Source organism: Protopterus annectens, chromosome 4.part1 (assembly GCF_019279795.1).
Source record: "Protopterus annectens isolate FY-2018-M chromosome 4.part1, PAN1.0, whole genome shotgun sequence".
Taxonomy (NCBI): domain Eukaryota; kingdom Metazoa; phylum Chordata; order Ceratodontiformes; family Protopteridae; genus Protopterus; species Protopterus annectens.
Genome location: NC_056734.1, coordinates 557,915,613 through 557,935,871, shown reverse-complemented (window position 1 = coordinate 557,935,871; position 20,259 = coordinate 557,915,613). Strand labels below are relative to the sequence as shown.

At 40.3% G+C, this 20,259-nt stretch overlaps 1 protein-coding gene across 1 annotated transcript in view; it reads right to left on the bottom strand.

Moving 5' to 3' along the window:
- Window positions 1-3,885: 3,885 nt before the first annotated feature.
- Window positions 3,886-20,259, bottom strand: part of FARSB (phenylalanyl-tRNA synthetase subunit beta) — a 907,972-nt gene continuing 891,598 nt past the window's right edge. Inside the window, exon 20 of the mRNA XM_044070366.1 lies at window positions 3,886-4,395. Coding sequence (XP_043926301.1) covers window positions 4,244-4,395 — 152 coding nt within the window. The 3' untranslated portion in view covers window positions 3,886-4,243. The remainder of the gene's footprint in view (window positions 4,396-20,259) is intronic.

Sequence of the window (20,259 nt, the reverse complement as noted above, 5' to 3'; positions counted from 1 at the left end):
GGGGGCATTTATTTACGTTAATTTGCTACTCTTCAATAGTCTGACTTGTGCTAAAGCAAACCATCGACAGTACAAGCTTTGATATGTTTATCGGTTTTCCAGAGAGGGGAAACTGGACAAATCATTATGATTCCAGCAACAATGCTTTAGCTAGCATCAGAGTAATAGAGTTTATCCCTTTGTACCACAAAGCTGATGCATTTGAAACATGTTAAGTAAAGCAGAAGTGCTTTAAGGATGGGAGAAAGTCTTAACTCTGATCCAGATGACCCTGGATCAGCCACAGCGGGAGTGGGAGTGAGCAGCCAATGTCAGAACACCATTCCTGTGAGTAGGGAGGTGCACAGTATACGGTATATGGGCTTAAAACATGTGTTTGGCTTCACCAAGCCACATGTGTGCAGTAGACCTCATGCACCATGTTGTGGACGTCTGACTGCTCAGAGGAAAGGTACAGTAACCCTTTACATCTGAGAGTGTGCATGTCAGCCACAATGGGAAAACTCATGGCTGGCTTGCTGTCGCTCTAGTGATGGAGAAGTAATGGTGACAGTCATGTGTGGGTTTGATGGCTGGCAAGTCTAAACATGTTTATAATATACTAACAATGCTGTACTTCTTTAAAAGGCAAACTAACTTTCCTAGTTTCCAAAATATCTCTTTCATTAACAGACTACATCTTTGAGGCACAGACAACTTACTGATTTGCTGGGATGACTGGTTTGGAAAATATTACTGTTTGCTCTCAAATTCGTAGTATCTTCCACTTCTAGTAATGTTACATAGTCCCTTTCACTCATTTTTATCCACTAACATTCTGAACAAGGTTAGTGATCTTTGCCATTGACTAACTATACACCATAAATTGCAATGCAGAATCCTTGCACTGAGTGGTGCAGCTTCCCTGATGGAGATTGGAGAGACTACCTCTTATTCTCTGAAGGAAGAAGCATGGCTATTTGGAGGAAATACCACTTTCAGAAGAGAGGGGATGTATGACTCCCACCCTAACCAAGTGAATGTAGTTATGGTGAGGGAGAATAACTAAAATGTGAACCACCACTGATGGCTGCCTAAATGACTGCTCCTCCCAACTGACCCTCACCCTGGTAAAGACAAATTAGTGGGCTAGTTGGACAGGAGGGGGCTTATACTTAGTGAGGGTAAAAAGCTGAAACAAAGTAATATTAAATCAAATTAATTTTAATGCAGAGGCTATTTGGACATTTAATGGTCAGTGAATAAACATGTTCATTTCAGAATGTTTGGAAAACATCTCTCCTTCCTCTTCTCCTCTTTCAGAATGTGTTCATTCTTTCTCTGATACCCGCATTATCATATTCAGTGTCACTGGGGAGCTACAGCTCTTTTCTACAAACTGGCATAAGGTCAAGAACTAATCCTGTATGGGGAGAACTACTGTTTGTGTCCTATTCTGGCAGATTTCAAAATATCACTTCAGTTGCATTGCTTTCTCATGCAATCAACATTCCAGTACACTGGAACTTGCTTTGTCACAAGTGCTGAACTTATATGAAGTTATGTTGTGACTTGTAAAAAATAGAGGGGAGTTTCTTGTTTTTATCAAGGAGGGAAAAAAAACAACTCCCTCTTCTGTCTCTGCAGATGTCTCTGGAAATGGAAGTTTACGTAAATAGATTATACGTGTATGTGTATATATATATATATATATATATATATATATATATATATATATATATATACACACACACACATATATATATATATATATATATAAAAAGAGAGACCGAGAGAGAGAGAGATGCAGAGATGCATATGTAAATATGAGCATGACATTTTAAGGTTAGAACCCCTGCACTAGGCATACTCCCCACAACACCAATTAGATTTTATTGCTTTGTGGTGCGGTGTGCAATTTTGCACTACTTTGATCTTCGAGTTGTAAATCTTGACTAAGGTGACACTTCTGTTTCAAAATAAATCCCTTGGACAAAATGCCACACCGCAGTAGGATAGACAGACACCCAACTTATGGCAAGTTAGAGGGCTCTCTGGGTAGAAAACTGCACATTTCTGGCACAACAGGTAGAATCATTCCTACAAAATGGGTACATTTACCTTGACCCAGTTATTGGGCTCTTAAAGGTCTTCTGCTGCCCTCCTATAAGCTGGATTCAAGACTGTTCCTGTTCCTGGTATAACATTCAGACATACTAAATAAATCTAAACTGCCTACTGATGATATCTCACCTCGACCAAATTCTCTTCAGAGTGCAATCTGATATGGCCAGTTAGTGGTGGAATGAATGGGCCAGGAAGGAGCTTGATGGTCTGGGTAGTGAAGGTCAAAATATTTAAATAAAATGGTCAACTACCCTTGCTGCATTGCATGCATGTATGTATGTGTGTGTGTGTGCTTGTGTGGTGGGAGGGGGCAGGCTTAGGCAAACTCAACTTTTGAAGTCTAATATACTTTGTCTAGGATATCACAGTTTTTGAATCACCTCTTACATTTTTTTTTCTTTCATTACATTAATCATGTTAAAAAGGACACCCTTTCAAGAGAGAATGCAAAGGTAATGAACCATCATCACCATCTGTATCATAGTCTGACCAGATGTCGTCCCCTGTGGATTAAGTCAATTCAAGATCTTCCTCCTCACTTTTGCATTATAGAGATGGGGGGGGGGTCTCTCCCAGTCTGCTTTTTAATAGCTTTCCCCCAGCTTTGAAGTAGATGCAGCCATCTGTATTAGCTCCGAGTACTCCTGCAAAACCCTTTTGTAGATTATTTACCTCTGATATCTGGGTAATGACAACTACCCTCCTCTCAAATGTCTGCACCTCCGTCATCAGGGAGGCAGGTGTTCACTCCTACACAGATACAGTTTTTTTTTGCATTTGAGTCCCCCTCCTGCCTGAAGGAAAGAGAAACAAAGATGGACTCTAGAGCTACAATCACTGCAGACACACACAACGCAGAAGGATAGGAGGGAGGTCTTCATTTTCAAATAGTTCTTCACTTTGAACTATGTTTAGCTTAGTTTTCATTAGAGATGAAAAAGCCCAATACAGTGTCTACTGTAATAAGACTCCCTCAAAGAAAGTTGGCTAAATGGACAGTAGTGGAACTCATGACACTTCAGCTTGGGTGGACAAACCTGTACTCCAGCATCATTTAAGGTAATGAAGAAACAGGCCAAAAAGTACCACTGACCAATACCTGAAGATATTCAATAGGCTCCACTGTTCTGATTTTACTTTTTTTCTGAAGAAATCCTGTTTCTCCTTTTGCTCTGACTTTTCTGCACATACAGAGGCAACATAAGAGATATATACACATAAGAAAGGAAAAACACAACTCATATTCCATAAATACAAGATTCTTATCTAATGTTTTTTTAATTAAATGTAGCACAATTTAATATACTGCATTCAAACTCAAAAGGCAATGGAGGCATTTTTTTCAGCTGGGGGGAAGCTGCATGAGCAGCTACTGGTTACTTTCTCACAGGGTGTAATCTATGCATAAGATAAAACTAACATTAGAAGGGAAACTGGTATCAAGAGTGCTACAAGAAATTAGGCCTACGTGACAACTTTGCAAGGCTATGACAGTGATGACTGCTTCAGGTGGTAAAAAGAGCTGAGCACATGAATTGCTCTTTCCCAGTGAGAATTACATGTAATTGAACATGCTTCAGAATGCAATCTTGCAAGCTAGAAATTGTATAACTGCTGAATAAATTGGCCAAGGACAGAATTTTCTAACAGACTATTCCAGTATGTGAATTCTGCAGCAATAAACCTTATGATGTACACCTACCAAATGTCCAAGGTAAAGTGAAAACTATCCTTCAATCTCATTATTTGCACAATTCAAAAGAAAAAGTTATACACAGAGAAGGGATATTGTTTTTTATTCTCTCTCTTGAAATAATACATCCCTTTATAAAAGAAAAGTCCAAACAGCAGCATTTTTTTGCAGCTAGAGGAAAGCTTAGCAATTGTGGAGCAGTGTTCTGGATGGTAATCTGTTAAGCTGCTGCTAATGTAATGACGTGAACTAATAACTGCAAGGCAATCTGCTGACTATTATCCCCAAGACATCATGCTGCTGCCTTAATTGCAATATAAAGGACTGTGTTTACTGTAGTGCCAGACACATGATTCTTCAGGTTTATTAAATATTTAAAAGTGTGAAGGCTGATGCCCTTTCCAGAGAGTGGTTGAAGGATAAGAAAAAAACTAAAGGCAGTCTTCAGAGAAATGGTTCAACTGTAATTTCCAAAGCAGAACAGGGCATGGTAAGCTCAAATTTTGTGATAACATCAGGGTGAAGGACTCCAAGTCTCCCAATGCTCTGACCTTTGGCAAAAACTTCAGCACAACGACCAGGGAAGAAGGAAACATCTGTAAAAAGAGGAACAAGTAAAAGAAAAAAATGAATACCACTTTTTTTTTATATTAATTATCACTCTGATGATCACATTCCTTGTTCTAGCTAAGCTGACCACTAACAAAAGAAACACACTGGTCACTTTCAAGACCAGTTAAAAGTTTAACACAGAACTGCTGTATCGTGATGAACACAGCCATAAAATCACTCTGTAGACCTGGTAGCATTTATTTACTACTTAATACTTGTTTGTCAATTTACCACAGAAACTGTAACTGCATTCATGAAATTATAAAACTTTCGTCAGCACTGCTGCTAATGGTAAAGGTCTGCATTAGCTGAAATGGTACACAAGGAAAACCCGGCAAGCATATGCTATTCAGATAAGGGATCTCAATTAATTTTTAGATTAAAGGATGACAACAGCCATTTCTGATACTTCCATAAACTATTAAAAAATATTCTACAGACATCGGAAGGTACTGCTATCAAGCTGCCAAATGGAATTGTTACAGATTTGAGTACTTGACATAAGGCAACAGCATTTCACAGTTCCCTTCTGAAATGTTGGCACTCATAACGCAGAGTTGTGCAAAAGAGAAGTAAATATATAACTTTTTTTTTTTTTAAACAGTTTTGTTGATTTTGATTATAATGAAAACAATCACAGACATATATAAGATAATTTACATTATAGATTTACAAATTTATAACATATATTTAAAGCATTTAAATATGAATATACAAATAAAGCAAACAAACTAAAGTATGTACATAGACATCCAGTATTTATATATTAACATACACTATAACCTTCCTTTTGTAACTTATTCTCATGAATGACAAGGAAAGTCAATTACCTTTATGCAAAATGATCATTTTTTCTAACATATTTTGTAAGTTAGCCCATAAATGATATTCATATGTCTTTCTAGATGTTCTAGAGGTTATGGTTCTTATCTGTAAATTCCTTAACTTCTTTTAATACATTAGTAAACTCAGAGAATGTAGGAGGATGTTTTGAAATCCAATTTTTTGTTATGATCTTTCTAGCCACTGCCAATATAGTCCATAGTAATGAATATTTGGTTTTCCTAACACATTGTGGAACAGGTGTATTAAATATGATTAATGATTTATTTAATATGAAGTTGTCTGAAAAAAGTGCTAGTAAAAAGTAATTTACTTTATTCCAAAATCTATTTAAGGTTGGACAGTCAAAAAACATATGTGCCCAGTTAATATCAACATTAGAATTGCATCTATTACAGATGTTCTGTTTTTTTATTAATTTTGTCCATTATTTGTGGTGTATAAAAGGATCTATTCATGAATCTCCATGTGTAAATCTTCCATTTCAGAGAAAATTATGTTTTCCCAGCTGATTGTAGCATATTAACCTTATCTTGCTCACTTGGGGAATTATGAGTAATTAAACTATAATAACTCCAGTAGTTATGTGTGCAAGAAAATATTTCTCATCTTAAAAGTCTATAAATAAAGGAGAGACTACCTGAATATGTATGCTGGTGTAATAATGTTGATTGAAGAAATTGTAGTATCATCTTGGTGTCATGTTTGCTAGTTGGTGAAGCTAGTTTCAGCTTATTATCAAGATATAGTATAAGTGTTTGTATATCTAACCATGAGGAATTATTAAGTTTATATTCCTGTATACTATGATCCATTGAACTACTCTTGTACTTATAAGTTAGCTGGAACCAGTATTTGAGTTCATTGTTTTTCAGTTGAGAAATTTTGTTAACATCAAAGGTAACAAAAGTCTCTTGTGTAGATGCTATAGGAAATAAAAAAATAAGAAGTTATGTACTCACCATAACGTTCCATCTGAGTAGGTATCTTCATTTGTCTGCAACCTTTGGGATACGGATCCAATCTCAGATCCGAGCCGGCAACTTCTATCACAGCATAGATCCGAGCTCCTAGCTCCTCCCTTTACCCATAATCCCCTACCAAGCCTGACTGACCTCAGATCAAGTTTGCCCCACAGCACAGCTAATACTGCGTCCCAGAGGGAACTAATCTAAAGAACCCCAAGTAGGATCATATTGGTCAGGGGGAAGGAGGGGGGGAATGGTTGCAGACAAATGAAGATACCTACTCAGATGGAACGTTATGGTGAGTACATAACTTCTTAATCTGAAGTAGGAACTTCATTTGTCAGCAACCTTTGGGACAGAGTCCCCAGCTACCTAAATCTTGGGTGGCCTTCATGGAAGAATATTCCGGAGCACTGCAGAGCCAAAAGACGCCCTACCTTGGGAGACACTATCTACTTTGTAGTGGCTGATAAAGGTATGAGATGAAGCCCAAGTGGCTGTGGAACAAATGTCATCCAGAGAAACCCTAGCCTTGAAAGCAGCCGATGTAGCAACGGCCCTAGTAGAATGAGCACGGACTCCCTGAGGTGCAGGCCTTCCCGAGCTCTGATATGCTAAGAGAATACAACTAGATATCCATCGGGAGAGGGTAACTTTAGAAACCGACTTGCCGAAGTTGTTTTTGGCAAAGGAGACAAACAACTGATCGGATTGCCTATGACCAGTAGTTCGATGAATATAAAAACGTAGTCGTCTGTGCACGTCTAAAGAGTGCAGCTTATACTCTCCTTTGTTTTGATAGTTGGGGAAGAATACTGGAAGATTAATAGATTGATTAATGTTAGCTTCCGAAGATACCTTAGGTAGAAAAGACGGATTGATTGTGAGGTGAACTCTGTCTGGGTGGAAGACCAAATACGGTGGTTTGACACAGAGAGCCTGGAGTTCCGAGACCCTCTTGGCTGAAGTTATGGTCACCAAAAAGGCTGTTTTCCAAGAGAGGTATTTAAGATCAACAGTGGCCGCCGGCTCGAAAGGGGGGCTAGTCAAGGCCTGTAAAACTAGGGATAAATCCCATGGAGGTACCACCTCTTTGACCAGGGGCCTGAGGAGGAAGGTACCCTTAAGGAAGGTCTTACACAGTTTGGAAGTAATAAGCGGGCGTGACTCCTGCCCTACATGATAGTGTGAAATTGCTGCAAGTTGCACCTTGACCGTGGAAGAACTAGCCCCGTGGTGAGAGAGAGAAGTTAGAAAATCTAGAACCGACGCTACCGGCACCGTAAAGGGATCTAAATGATGGTGCTCTGCCCAAATGGAAAAACGTTTCCATTTACTCCGATAGACCCTTCTGGTGGAAGGCTTGTGAGCTGCTATTAGAATGGCTTTGACTGGTGACGAGATTACGGGAGTCCTTATCAGGAGTGGAACCGGAGCAACCAAGTCGTCAGCTTTAGGTTGGCCAGGTTCGGAGTCGGGAGACCCAGGGGGTGTGAAATGAGATCCGGGAGGGGATCCAGAATCCAGGGCGGATGAATCAGGTGAGACCATAGGTAAGGGAACCACGTCTGACGAGGCCAGAATGGGGCAATGAGGATCATCTTGCTCCCCAACTGACTGGCTTTCTGCAATAGTTTCAACATCAGGGGCAGAGGCGGGTAAGCATAAAGCAGACCGGGAGGCCAAGCATGAAATAGAGAGTCTCTCGGGGACTCCCCCGGAGGGGGGATCAGAGCGAAGTAATCGTTGCATTTGGTATTTGAGGAAGAGGCAAAAAGATCGCAACAAGGTCGCCCCCATCGGGCAAATACTTGCTCTGCCACTAGAGGATTGAGAGACCACTCGTAAGGATTCAGGATAGTACGACTGAGCCTGTCCGCTAAAATGTTGGACCGTACCGGAATGTGCGTTGCAATGAGAAAGTGGTTGGTGGATATCGCCCATTCCCACACTCTCATGGCCTCGCGGCAGAGAGGGTAAGACCTGGTCCCCCCAGTTTGTTGATGTACCAGATGACTGACATGTCCGTCTGTACCGCAATCGTCCCCACCGGAAGAGGGTTGTGAAGTGCTTGCAACGTCAAAAGCACCGCCCTCATCTCCAGGGCGCTGATATGCAATGAGGTCTCTATGTCATTCCACGTGCCTTGGACTGTTCTGCCCGAATAGTGCCCCCCCACCCCAGGCGAGAAGCGTCCGTGGTCACTGTGGCAACTGGTGGAGGCAGCGAGAAGGGGCGTCCCGTGTGGAGATTGGAGGACTGGAGCCACCACACGAGCGACCTTTTGCAAACCCTGCTTAAGGGAATGGGATGAGACAGGGGATTGCGATATAGGGACCATTGTACCTGGAGGGTCCACTGTATGACCCTCATATTCAGCCGGGCCAATGGCAGCAGCGGAATTGCTGCCGCCATGGATCCTAGAGCCCTCAGGACCAATTCCGCCGAAGGAGCTTGAAGTTGAAGGATGGCCTGCACGTGCAACCTCAGGTTCTGAAGCCGATCTGGAGTCAAGAAAGCAAGCATCAGTCTGGAGTCCAACCTCGCCCCCATGAAATCCAATACTTGTGTAGGAGCCAGGGAGGATTTGGCCATGCTGATGGTCAACCCTAAGAGTGGAGCCAGATTGAGGAAATAATCCCTGCATGAGCAAAGAAGATGCCTTGTTGGGGCGGTAAGGCGCCAGTCGTCCAGGTACGGAAAGACCTGAATTCCCTGGAGTCTCAGGTGGGCCGCTATCGCTGCCAAGACCTTGGTGAACACCCTGGGGGCTGAGGTGAGACCGAAGGGAAGGGCCCTGAACTGGAAATGGCTGGCTCCCAGCCGGAAGTGGAGAAACCTCCTGGAGCGTCTTTCTACGAGAATATTATAGTACGCATCCTTGAGGTCTATTGAGCACATCCAGTCGTTCTCTCGCAGTAGTGGGAGAATAGATTGCAGTGTGACCATCCAGAACTTTACTTTTGGTACTGCCAAGTTTAAGAGAGAGAGGTCCAGGATGGGCCTCGCGTCCCCAGTCTTTTTTGGCACCAGAAAGAACCTGGAGTAAAACCCTGATCCGAGCTGATCTGGGGGGACGGGCTGGATGGCTCTTTTTTGTAAGAGCTGCTGAATTTCTGTAGCAGCCGCCTTCCTCTGATTGGGTGGTACATCGGGGAGGCTTCTGATTCTGGGGGTTACAAGAAAGGGAATTTGGTAGCCTCTGGATATAACACGAAGCATCCAGCGATCCATTGTTATGGACTCCGATATTGCTAGGTGCCTCGAAAAACGTCCCCAGACTGCCTCCAGAGTGGAGCAGCCGGGTAACCCCTCAAGGGTTCTGTGTGGGCCTCTCAGAGAAGGGTTCTCTGGACCCAAAATTCCTGGGACCCCCTCTGCCTCTAGGGCGGCGTCCTCCCTGTCCTCCTCTGCCACGAGAGGACTGGTTGTCCGGAGCAGACTGGGATTGATGCGATTTCCGGAACCACATCTTCTTCTGACCCTTTTGGTTCTTGGCAAAGGACCTCTGGGGAGCAGAGAAGCGGACTCCGACGGCAGACAACGTCTTCCCGTCTTTCTCGCTCTGGACAAGGGTGTCGCGAACGGTTTTGCCAAACAATGCAGAACCATCAAAGGGGGCATTCGCAAATGACGCCTTAAAGGGTTCCGAGAAGTCACAATGTCGGAGCCAGGCTTGCCTCCTCATGACCAGCCCGACTCCGCCTGCTCTAGCGGCTCCCTCAGTGGCGTGAGACAAAAGCCGCATAGAGGTGTTGGAAATAGAACGTAGGGTGGACATTCGGGAGGAGTACAGTTGCTTGTCCCCTTCCGACATGGACCCTGGGGGGGGGGAGCAGCGTATTCTTTAATTAGATCCTGCTGCATCCGAATGACGTGTGCCATATAGTTCAGGGCCCTCATGGAGAAGGTCATTGAACTGAAGGCCCGCTTCCCAAAGCGGTCCATCGCGCGAGACTCCTTGCTCGGCGGAAGAACCATGAGGCTCTCCTGAGCCAACTCTCTCTTGGTGGCTGCCGCCACCAACATGGCATTCACAGGGGTACCTCTGCTCCAATGGGTTCTTTCTGACGGAGGGCTCAAGATTTTGTCCGGGCGCTTGGGAACAGGCTCTACAGTGTCCGGCTCCCTCCAAGCCCTAGTGGCTATAAGATCCACCAAGGGGTCAGGGGGAGGGGACACCCAAGAGGTAGATGGCCCTGCCTCGAACGCCTCTAGGAATACGGACTCGTCGGAGGAAGCCTTGGGGGCAGACCACCCCCCCCTGATTCTGAGCATTTCCATGATGTCTCCAAAGGAGACATCCTCGGGGGGTGACCTTGGGGAGCCTTCCCCTTCATCCAAGTCCGTATCTTCAGTGAGGGACTCAGGGGAGTCCACGTGCCTCCTTTTGCACTTAGACTTGCGAGGAACCTCCTCGGGGGGGCTGTCTGAGGAGTCCTCACCAGCAATATCCTGTTCCAATGGAACACCTAGAGGCGCTGAAGCAGGCTGCCCCCGAAGGCCGGGTGAGGAGAGCCAGGACCAGCTGAGAGGGAGTGCAGGGGGAGCCGAAGCTATGACCGGAGGCCTGGATGCACTCAACAGTACCCTCTCCGGCACCGCGAAAGCAGAGGGGGAGCCGCTCTCTGACGGATCCGAGATCCGACTCCCACTTGGATCCGAGGCGGGGATCGGACCCGGAGCCGAGACTATCGGATCCGAAGGACCCGCGTGCTCCGACCGGGAAGGGGCCGAAAGGACGAGTCCCTCGGATCCAAGGCTCGGCCCATGGCTCCGAGAGGTCGGATCCGACAAACTCGAGGGAATCGTCAGAGCCGAAGTGCCTAGCACTGTCGGCTCCGACCCACCCCCGGGTCCAACGTGGCTCGGCTCCGACAGCTCCGAACCCGGAAGGCGGGTCGGAGAAGGAACGATAGGAGCAAAAAAAGGGGTCGAGCTCCCCCCCCGGAGGGGGGGGGGGAGGCAAGAGCACTCCCATCTGCATCTGGGCCTGGATGAACCTCCTCATCATCTGGTCCATGTCCGCATCCGACATACTGAAGGTGGACCTCGAGGAGGCCACCGAGGCAGGCCTGGAGTGCCGCCTCGATGACCTCGACGGGGACCGGGTCACCTCCTTCTCGGGTCCCGGCGAAGCAAGGGGATCGGATCCGAGGAGGAGGCGAACCAGAAACCCTGGAGGGAGAAGCCCGTTTGGCAGGCGGGGCCGAGGAGGAGTCTTCGGCCCGCCGCTTAAGGTGCTTCTCCCTCCGCTTCTCTTTCCTGGCCTCCCTCACCTCCGAAGCCACAGTGGGAGGTTGAGTCCCGGTCAGAGGGAGGGGGGCAGGAGTGGCTGCTACCGAGGACTGGGTAGCGGTCACAGAAGTACCGGAGGCCGGAGCCGGGTCTGGGGGCAAAAGGCACGCCAGAACCAGATTTGACCTCTGATCCTTAAGTGCCCTGGGGTTGAACGCAGCGCAAATCGTGCAACCCGAGGAGAGGTGTTCAACCCCAAGGCACCTAACGCACCGAGTGTGGCCATCAGCCGGTGAAAGCTTGTGACCACACTCGGTGCATTTCGAAAAAATGGCTTTAGGGGCCTCCGACATCACTGAAAGGAAACACACTCGCTAGGCCCCTACACACTACACACACACACACACTGCAACCAGCGAGGGCAGGGAGGAGAAATAAAAATAAAAATTAAGCTAATTTAAGCTAAAAAGAGAGAAATTAGCGTTAAGGGAAACCTAAACACACACACAGACACTCACTCAAAAGGAATACAAGAAAAAAGTGAAAAACTTATTTTCTTACAGAATCTGACCAAGAGCTCTGGAATCTAGCTGTTGCTTGAAGAGCGGCAAACTAGATCTGAGGTCAGTCAGGCTTGGTAGGCGATTATGGGTAAAGGGAGGAGCTAGGAGCTCAGATCTATGCTGTGATAGAAGTTGCCGGCTCGGATCCGTATCCCAAAGGTTGCTGACAAATGAAGTTCCTACTTCAGATGTAGTCTTTACATTTAACATGTTTATATATAAAATTTCTAAAGTTAATTATAATATTATGTATGTAACTGGCAGTATGATTAGTATGTGTGATAAAATATTCTTTTAAGATCCATATAAAAGGTGTGTTTATGAATTGTAGTTGATATGTTGTTGGTCTCGTTATAAGTTCCATGGCTGATACTTCCCATAAAGATTTCCATTTAGCTAAATAGGTTATCATCTAAGAGCTGAGAAATTGATCTGATTATAGTGGAAATCGAATAGAGATTTAGATTTGGGAAGGCTATTCCACCATTTTTCCATCTGTTAGTATGTTGATTAATAGTAATTCTAGTTTTTTTTTTTTTTGTGATCAAAAGAATCTTAGTATTAAAGTGTTTAGTTTATTTATAAACCTTTTTGAGGGTAGAATTTGAATGGATTGTATTATGTATAAGATTTTAGGTAAAGTTATCATTTTTATAATGGTTAGTCTTTCTTCAGTAGTAAATATTATTGTATTCCATTTTGAAAATAATTCTTGGATATTTTGTAAACATTTGTTATAGTTTAATTGAATTATTGATTTAATGTCTTTGGTAAGAATGATTCCAAGATATGTGATTTGAGCTGCGTTAGCAATGTGATATGTATTATTTCCTATCATCCTTTTTTATTTTTTTATTATTAGGATATATGGGTAGAATTTTTGTTTTATTGTCATTGAATGATAGACCGGACATCATTTGAAACGTTTTAATTGATTCATATAATAACATGAATGAGGAGACATTTCCCTTAGTGGTGATAAGAACATCATCCGCAAACAGCTGGATTTTGGCTATATTGTCTTTATCCATTTCCAAACTCTCTATTTCTTTATTGCTTCTTATTTCATTTGCACAGGGTTCCATGATCAAAGTAAATAGTAGAGGAGAGAGAGGACATCCTTGTTTGGTGCCTTTTGTAATAGATATTTCATTGGAAATATATGACCCTATTTTGATATATGCATAGGTTTCTTCATGTAAATGTTTTAGAAGATTAATAAAATTATGTGAAAAATATAAGCATTCCAAAAGAGTAAATAGATAGATCCAGTTAACAGTATCAAAGGCCGCATTACTATCACGACTAATTAATAAGTTCCTTTTCTTCCTTTGTGAGAAGTCTATAATAGCTAGGGTTCGTTTTATATTATCAAAAGTACTTCTGTTAGTTATAAATCCTGTCTGGTCTTCATCTATTAAGTGGGGTAAGAATTTCTTCAATATTTCTGAGAATATATTCATAAACATCTTATAATCGATATTCAGTAAAGATATTGGTCTGTATGAGGAACATAATTTTGGGTCTTTATTTGATTTTAAAATAGGGGACATAAATGTATATTTCCAGGATGGGGGTGTGATATTATCATTTTGGGCCGAATTATATACTTTGTGTAGTAAGGAAATAGCCATTTTGGGCATTATCTTATATATTTCAGGAATACTTCCATCGTTACCTGGAGCTTTGTTTAGTTTAGGCTTACTTACTTGACTTTGTATATCTGATACAGTAATTTGTTTATCAATAACTTCTGTTTATTTTTTATTTAGTTTATTATATATATATTCTTGTTAATATAATCTCTTATGTTATCTTGTGTTTGAATTTGTTGTGTGGATTGATTAATTTCATGAAAGTGACATCTAAACTCTTCTAATATATCTTGCATACTATGTACTTCTCTTTTCTTTTTTGCAGAATATATTTCTTTAATATAATTATATTTATTTAATCTTTTGGTCTTATTCTTAAGGTTTGATAGATGTTTAGGATTTACAGAATAAGCAAGAAACCTATATTTTTCTAGTGTTATCTTTGTTTTATGATGAGCTACATTCCTCATTTAGTTTGTATATCTCATCTCTTATATTCTTTGAAGAGAAGTTGTCTTTATTATTTGTGTATAGTAAGTCCAGTTTATCCTGAAAAATTCGAAAAAGTATATATCCAACCAATAAGCAAGACAGAAAAAAGTCCAAACTTTCCGTGGTGAAGAAAACAGTATTTAATAATTCCACAAACAGGCAAAATAAGCGCTTTCATCTTGAGCACAAGACTTCATCAGGTATCCTGCATTATTCTTATATCTTTATCCCATATTTTCATCTTATTATAAAACCATTTGTTTATTTGTCCATATAAATATACTTTTAAGGCATCCCAAATAAATATATCATGTGTGTCTGATGCTGAGTTTATATTAATGAAGTTTTGTGTCTCTTCTGTTATGAATAATTGAAAATCCTTAAGTTATGTGAGATATGCTGGAATTCTTTTAATTCGGACACTATGGGTGTTATTAATATTAAGTTCAAATATGATAGTATTATGGTCCGAGATTGGGAAGGATATAATTTTGCTATTGGTCAGGTTATTCATTATCTGTGTGGAAAGAAATATTCTATCAATTCTAGAATATGTTTTGTATCTATTAGAATAGAACGTGTACTGTAATGAGTTATGATCCACAAAATGATATATGTCTTTGAGTCTATGAAATTTATAAGCTGTTTAGCTTGTGCTGTAATTTTTCTTTTTCCTGAAGTGGTTGTATCTTTAGGGTCTAAGATACAGTTGTAGTCACCAGCCATATGTCCCTCGGATAGTGAAACTATTTGAGTCAATATGTGTCTAATAGTATTAGTACCAATACCAGGTAACCAACAGTTGTTTATTAATGTATATAGTTTCTTACCCATCTCAATTACAGCCAAGCAAAGCAAATCTTTATTGTCTTGGTATGTTTTGATTATTCTGGGTAACGGTAATGTTTTGTTCCACAATATTGCTACACCTCTTTTTTCGTACACTCTAAGCTTACTATATTTGTGTATTTATTTGTATCTAGAAATTTAATAGTGTCTTTTGTTAAATGGGTTTCTTGTAAGAATACTATATTAGGTTTATGAAAAGCTAGATATTTAAATAAATTACTTCTTTTATATGGATTGTTCAAACCATTTATGTTAAGTGACATACCTTTCAACATAGTCATATTATGTAACTGTACCTGAAAGATGTGTTAGTAACATATCAATAACATATGAATAATGTGAAAATTTCTGCAAAAAAGTGAATTTGTTCCTAGTAAAAATATTAAATCTCATGTCTTTAGGAAAAAATGTATTCCTTGAGCTTTAGTCTCTATATTTTCTGTAAATAAGCTACTCTGGATGTCAAAAAACTATTTTTTTTAAAAAAAATTATTATATACACTAGATAAAAACAAACACCCAAACGCACCCCACCTGGAGTTATAACCTCCTAATCCCAACGAGATCTATCACTGAGATCAACCCCTAAACTGTAATAACAGAGTACAAACTCCATTAATAACATACTTTATATACTTTTAAAGTTAGAAACATTAAGATAACCAAATTCTAGTGAAATCATTAATTACCCTAATATAGTGTTATCTGGAAGGTTTATATGTTCATAGACATCATATCTAATAAGAAACCTATGTAACCTAATAGATTCAAAATATGATTTACATTCCAAAATAAGGCAAATGTCAGATTATTTAAAAAGGACTAAGTAATTTAGCTCACTGCCTTACTATTAACATAGATAACAGAGGTTGTGTGTATAAACAACATTTCTATTAGGTTATCAGATATAATATGTTATCCAGGACATGAAGTTATTGTTCAAACCATGGTTTGTTTAAATGTAATTCTATTTTGCATTAACATGTTTATAACTCTCATTATATCTCTTCCCTTTATTTAACTAATATACAGGAACACAAGGGGGAAGAGAGAAAGAAAAGAGAGAGAGAAAAAAAAAAGTAAAACAAGGCTAACGTAGTTAGGATACCTTGTAAATAGTTATATTTAGAATGACTATTTAGAAGACATAAGTGCAATTATAAACAATTGTTGTGTCTTTCGGCTTTTCCCGGTTAGGGGTCGCAACAGCGGAACTCCGGTCCGCTAATGATTGGTAGTTGATTTTTACGTGCAGAGTTACCAGCCCTGACGCACAACCTTCAACGAAGGTACGCCCATTCACACATGTCTCCACGCAGAAGACGCTCTAGCTGAGAATCGAACCGGACAGTGTCTGTCTGTGAGGCGACAACGTACATTGTATTATCACCAAATGGGATGCAGCCACTATAAACACATGTATATATACAACCGCTTTCACTAGTGGCAGAATAAGATACCGATTTGCAAAGTTCTTTTTAGTATACCACTTTCTTTATTCAATTCTTTGCTATGCAAACAAACATTCTGAAATGATATACATAACCTTACTTATGATACTTAAATATAAACAGTGCACAAATTTGTGAAGATATTAACTTTGAGTATGGTAACCATAATCATAGTATGCAGTGATACTTCAAAGATGAGGGAGAGAAAATTTTAGTTTATATATATATATATATATATATATATATATATATATATATATATATATATATATATACACACACACACATACATACATACATGCAATTAGCCACGGTGGTACAGCAGTAGCGTTGTTGCCTCACAGCAAGAGGTTCTCCTGTTCGATTCATGGCTGGAGTGCCTTCTGCGTGGAGTCTGCATGTCCTCCCTACGGTCGATTGGCCTCTGAAAGACATGCGTGAATGGGATTGCCTTCGCTAAAGGTTGGGCTTCGGGCTAGCAACTCGGCACCATAAAAAAAATCTACTGCCAATCGTTAGTGGACCGGAGTTCCGCTGTGGCGACCCCTAACCGGGAAAAGCCAAAAAGAGAAACATACATACATACAAAAATGAATATTACCATCAGTATTTACACTTGTAGGGTCTAAGAATAAAGCACATAGATAGTTACATTTCAATACTCACACAATTCTCTCATAACCATCTCCTCTCTCACCTCTCTTCTTTTTACATTTTCTTCCCTTATCTGTTCTGTAATCCTTTCTTCAAGTCACAAAAGATAAAGATATTATGTTATTGTAATATGTAATCCTGTCATCGGCCATATAAATGATCATTTTAAGTAAATAACAGTTGATTTAGAACAAAAAAGACTGTTAAACCAAGTTACAATCAAAATACAGTTCTGCACTTCCTGGAAATGTTCATCGCACGATGATGACGTCATCCCGCTGTTTCACATCGTCGAGGGAGTTCAGAGAGAGAAGAGATGATTCCACAAACTGTAGAAAGTTTTCTAAATGAATAATTAGCTCGTGAGAGCACTGCACGAGGCAAGGAGAATGTTCAAAGTTGTCTCCCTTGTATTTATAACATATCAGAACAGACTTGTTAATAAAAGCACAGTCCACAATAATAGTTTGTTTTATAAATAGTCTATATTTCTCATTTATTCTTTAATCTCTTTTGTTTTTCAGTAGATTTCCATGTAGTTTTAGGAGCCATTCTTTTAAGAGAGGGGTTAGCCCACTCCATCTCTTCTATTTTTTCCAGTAATTTGTGGTTTTTAACATATGTCACAGCAGAATCAAGATCCTCAAACAATGAAGGTCCATCAGGAAGAAAAATCTTCAGCTGGAAACAAGAGGTGAGTCTTGATCTGTACCTTTTTCAGTTCTTTAATTAGAGGTAAAAAAAAACTTTCTTTTGGTAATTACCATTGTTGAATAGTCATTATTGAAGTGAATGATAGAGTCATTGTATTTTAAAGGTGATTTTGACCAGGCTGTTTTTAGAATCAAGTCTTTATCTGAAGATGATAGGAATTTTACTATGACAGATCTAGGTTGTTTCCTGTTGGTACTGTTTCTTGGTGTGAGAGACCGATGTGCTCTCTCTATACCAAAATATAAAGCCTCTGGTAAATCTAGAAATTTTGGCAGCCATGAGTTGAAGAAACTTGACATATTGTTTCCATCTATATTTTCCTGAAGACCAAAAATCCTTATATTATTCCGGAGTGATCTATTCTCTAGATCATCCAGTTTATGTTGTAATTAAGTATTTTGTTTAAGCATGTTGTTTTCATTTTCTAGCAATCTTCCATCAAAGTCTGTTAATGATTCCTCAATACTAGTAATTTGAATTTTTTGCTGTTTTAGATCCTCATGAAGCATATCCACCTGCTTGGTAGCTTTTTCTTTAAAGTTGTCTATTTTACAGTCAGTTATATCAATCTTAGATGTGAGGTATTGAATAGTTGTTATTAAAGTCTGTAGTTCCTTTTTTATACTGGAATCCTGGTTGTCTGCTTTAGTATAACGCATGTTGAAAATCTCCCAAAAGTGAAGTATTTGCTCAGATGAATGTTTTGACTGGAAATTATAAGCAATTTCGATTTATAAGTAGATATTCCTGAAGAGAATGCTGAATACTATCAAATTCTGCAAAAATAAATCCACTTTTTCTTGATATGAAACAAATTTCCAGTGAAGATATATTTTCCTTAGTGGAGCTTGTGAAATCTGCTGCTACACCATGATCATGCTAGCCACGCCCCTCCTAAATATATAACTTTGAACTTCTCCTTTAAATGATTCTTTTGCAGGGAGGCAAGCTCCCCTGTATGTCCCAAGGTGGAAGCAAGCCTTCCAAACTTGCATACAGCTCTGAGATCTCAGAAAAGAGAATATTCCAAAAAATGGATATTTCAGATTTGATAATATACAAATCATTTTGTTTGATCATTCGTTCTCTGTATTTTGGGGCTTCCTAAAACAGGTCCCTACATTTCACATGGTTATACCGCATTTTACAGATTACTTCATCAGTGCACAACAAGCTGCCCACATCAATGTCACATGTAGTATGCATGTGTGGAAAAACCAGATCCTCGTCACTTTTCTTCTGGACATGCTGCTGAGAAAATCAGCAGCACTGCAGCCACACATAGGCTTCCTGCCTTTTAGGTAACAAATCAGCAAAAAGTGAAAAAAGTTGAGATGTCAAGACTCTTGCAAATGTGTCACAAAGGTCAAAACTCTAAATCATCTCAGCAAGTAATGACATTACATCTGTCCACTACTCAAGTCTTTCTGACCAAGCTCTGCACTTCAAACATCAGTGTGGGAAATGGCCTTTCTCACCTTCACATTGCTTTTGCATAAAAGACTCTGGAAGTATTCTAATAAAGAGAATCCATAATACAGCAAAAAACATGGACCCAAGGAACTAATAAAATGACCACAGGTACACAAAATTGCCGACTGAAATGCTCACAGACATCTGGAAATACTGTTTATACAGTATATTTTCATGAAGGAAGAGGAGAAAAAGTCTATTTAGTTTGCTCTTAAAAATACATTTAACATTCTATACTACTCAACTTCATTTTCTACCTACACCAATACCCTCCCTTAAATGCCTCCATTGATTCCTACTCCACCAATTCCAGCAACACTTTCCATAGGATAACAACCCTCTCCATGAAGAAATGTATTAGACAGATGAAGTGGCCCATTTGTAACAAAATTAAATAAATCTGTTGCCGGAACCCCTTCTTTCAGCTATTTAAGGTCTTAAATGCATTGGTTCACAACCCCTTCAATGAAGAAATACTTGATGTTATGTTGTCCTATCTCACCCACATTCTAGCAGTTTGGGTTTGTTACAGAGCATCAATTCCGACTCTGTCTTTACTAAACCTCGAGAGCTTCCACTGGCTTCGAGGCTAAGCCCTATCCCATTATGCCTAGGGAGTATTACCCAGATCTTGATTGCCACTAAACTAGATTGGGTTGCTTCCTACTAGGCTCTAGGCTAAGTAGAGAAGTTTCTTGTTTTTTTCATCATAAATGCTGTCTTTTTTTACTGTTTTGAGAATAATTAGTGTTAGTACTACTTCTATCAGGCAAATTTGTCTGATTTGCTGTGTTATTTGTGTGTTGCTGGCTGTCTTTCATTAGGCCTTTCTCCTACCCTATCTTGTGCCCAAACTCCCTTTTGCTACAGTTTGTGGGGATTTTGTTGTATTTTCTCTTCACAGTTTGACAAAGAGTTTAAGTTAGAGGACTTCTTGAACTTGAATCAGCCTGTTTCAGTTAAGAGGGTTTTTCCTTCCCTTTTCTCGTTCTTTCCTCTTTTTGGAGT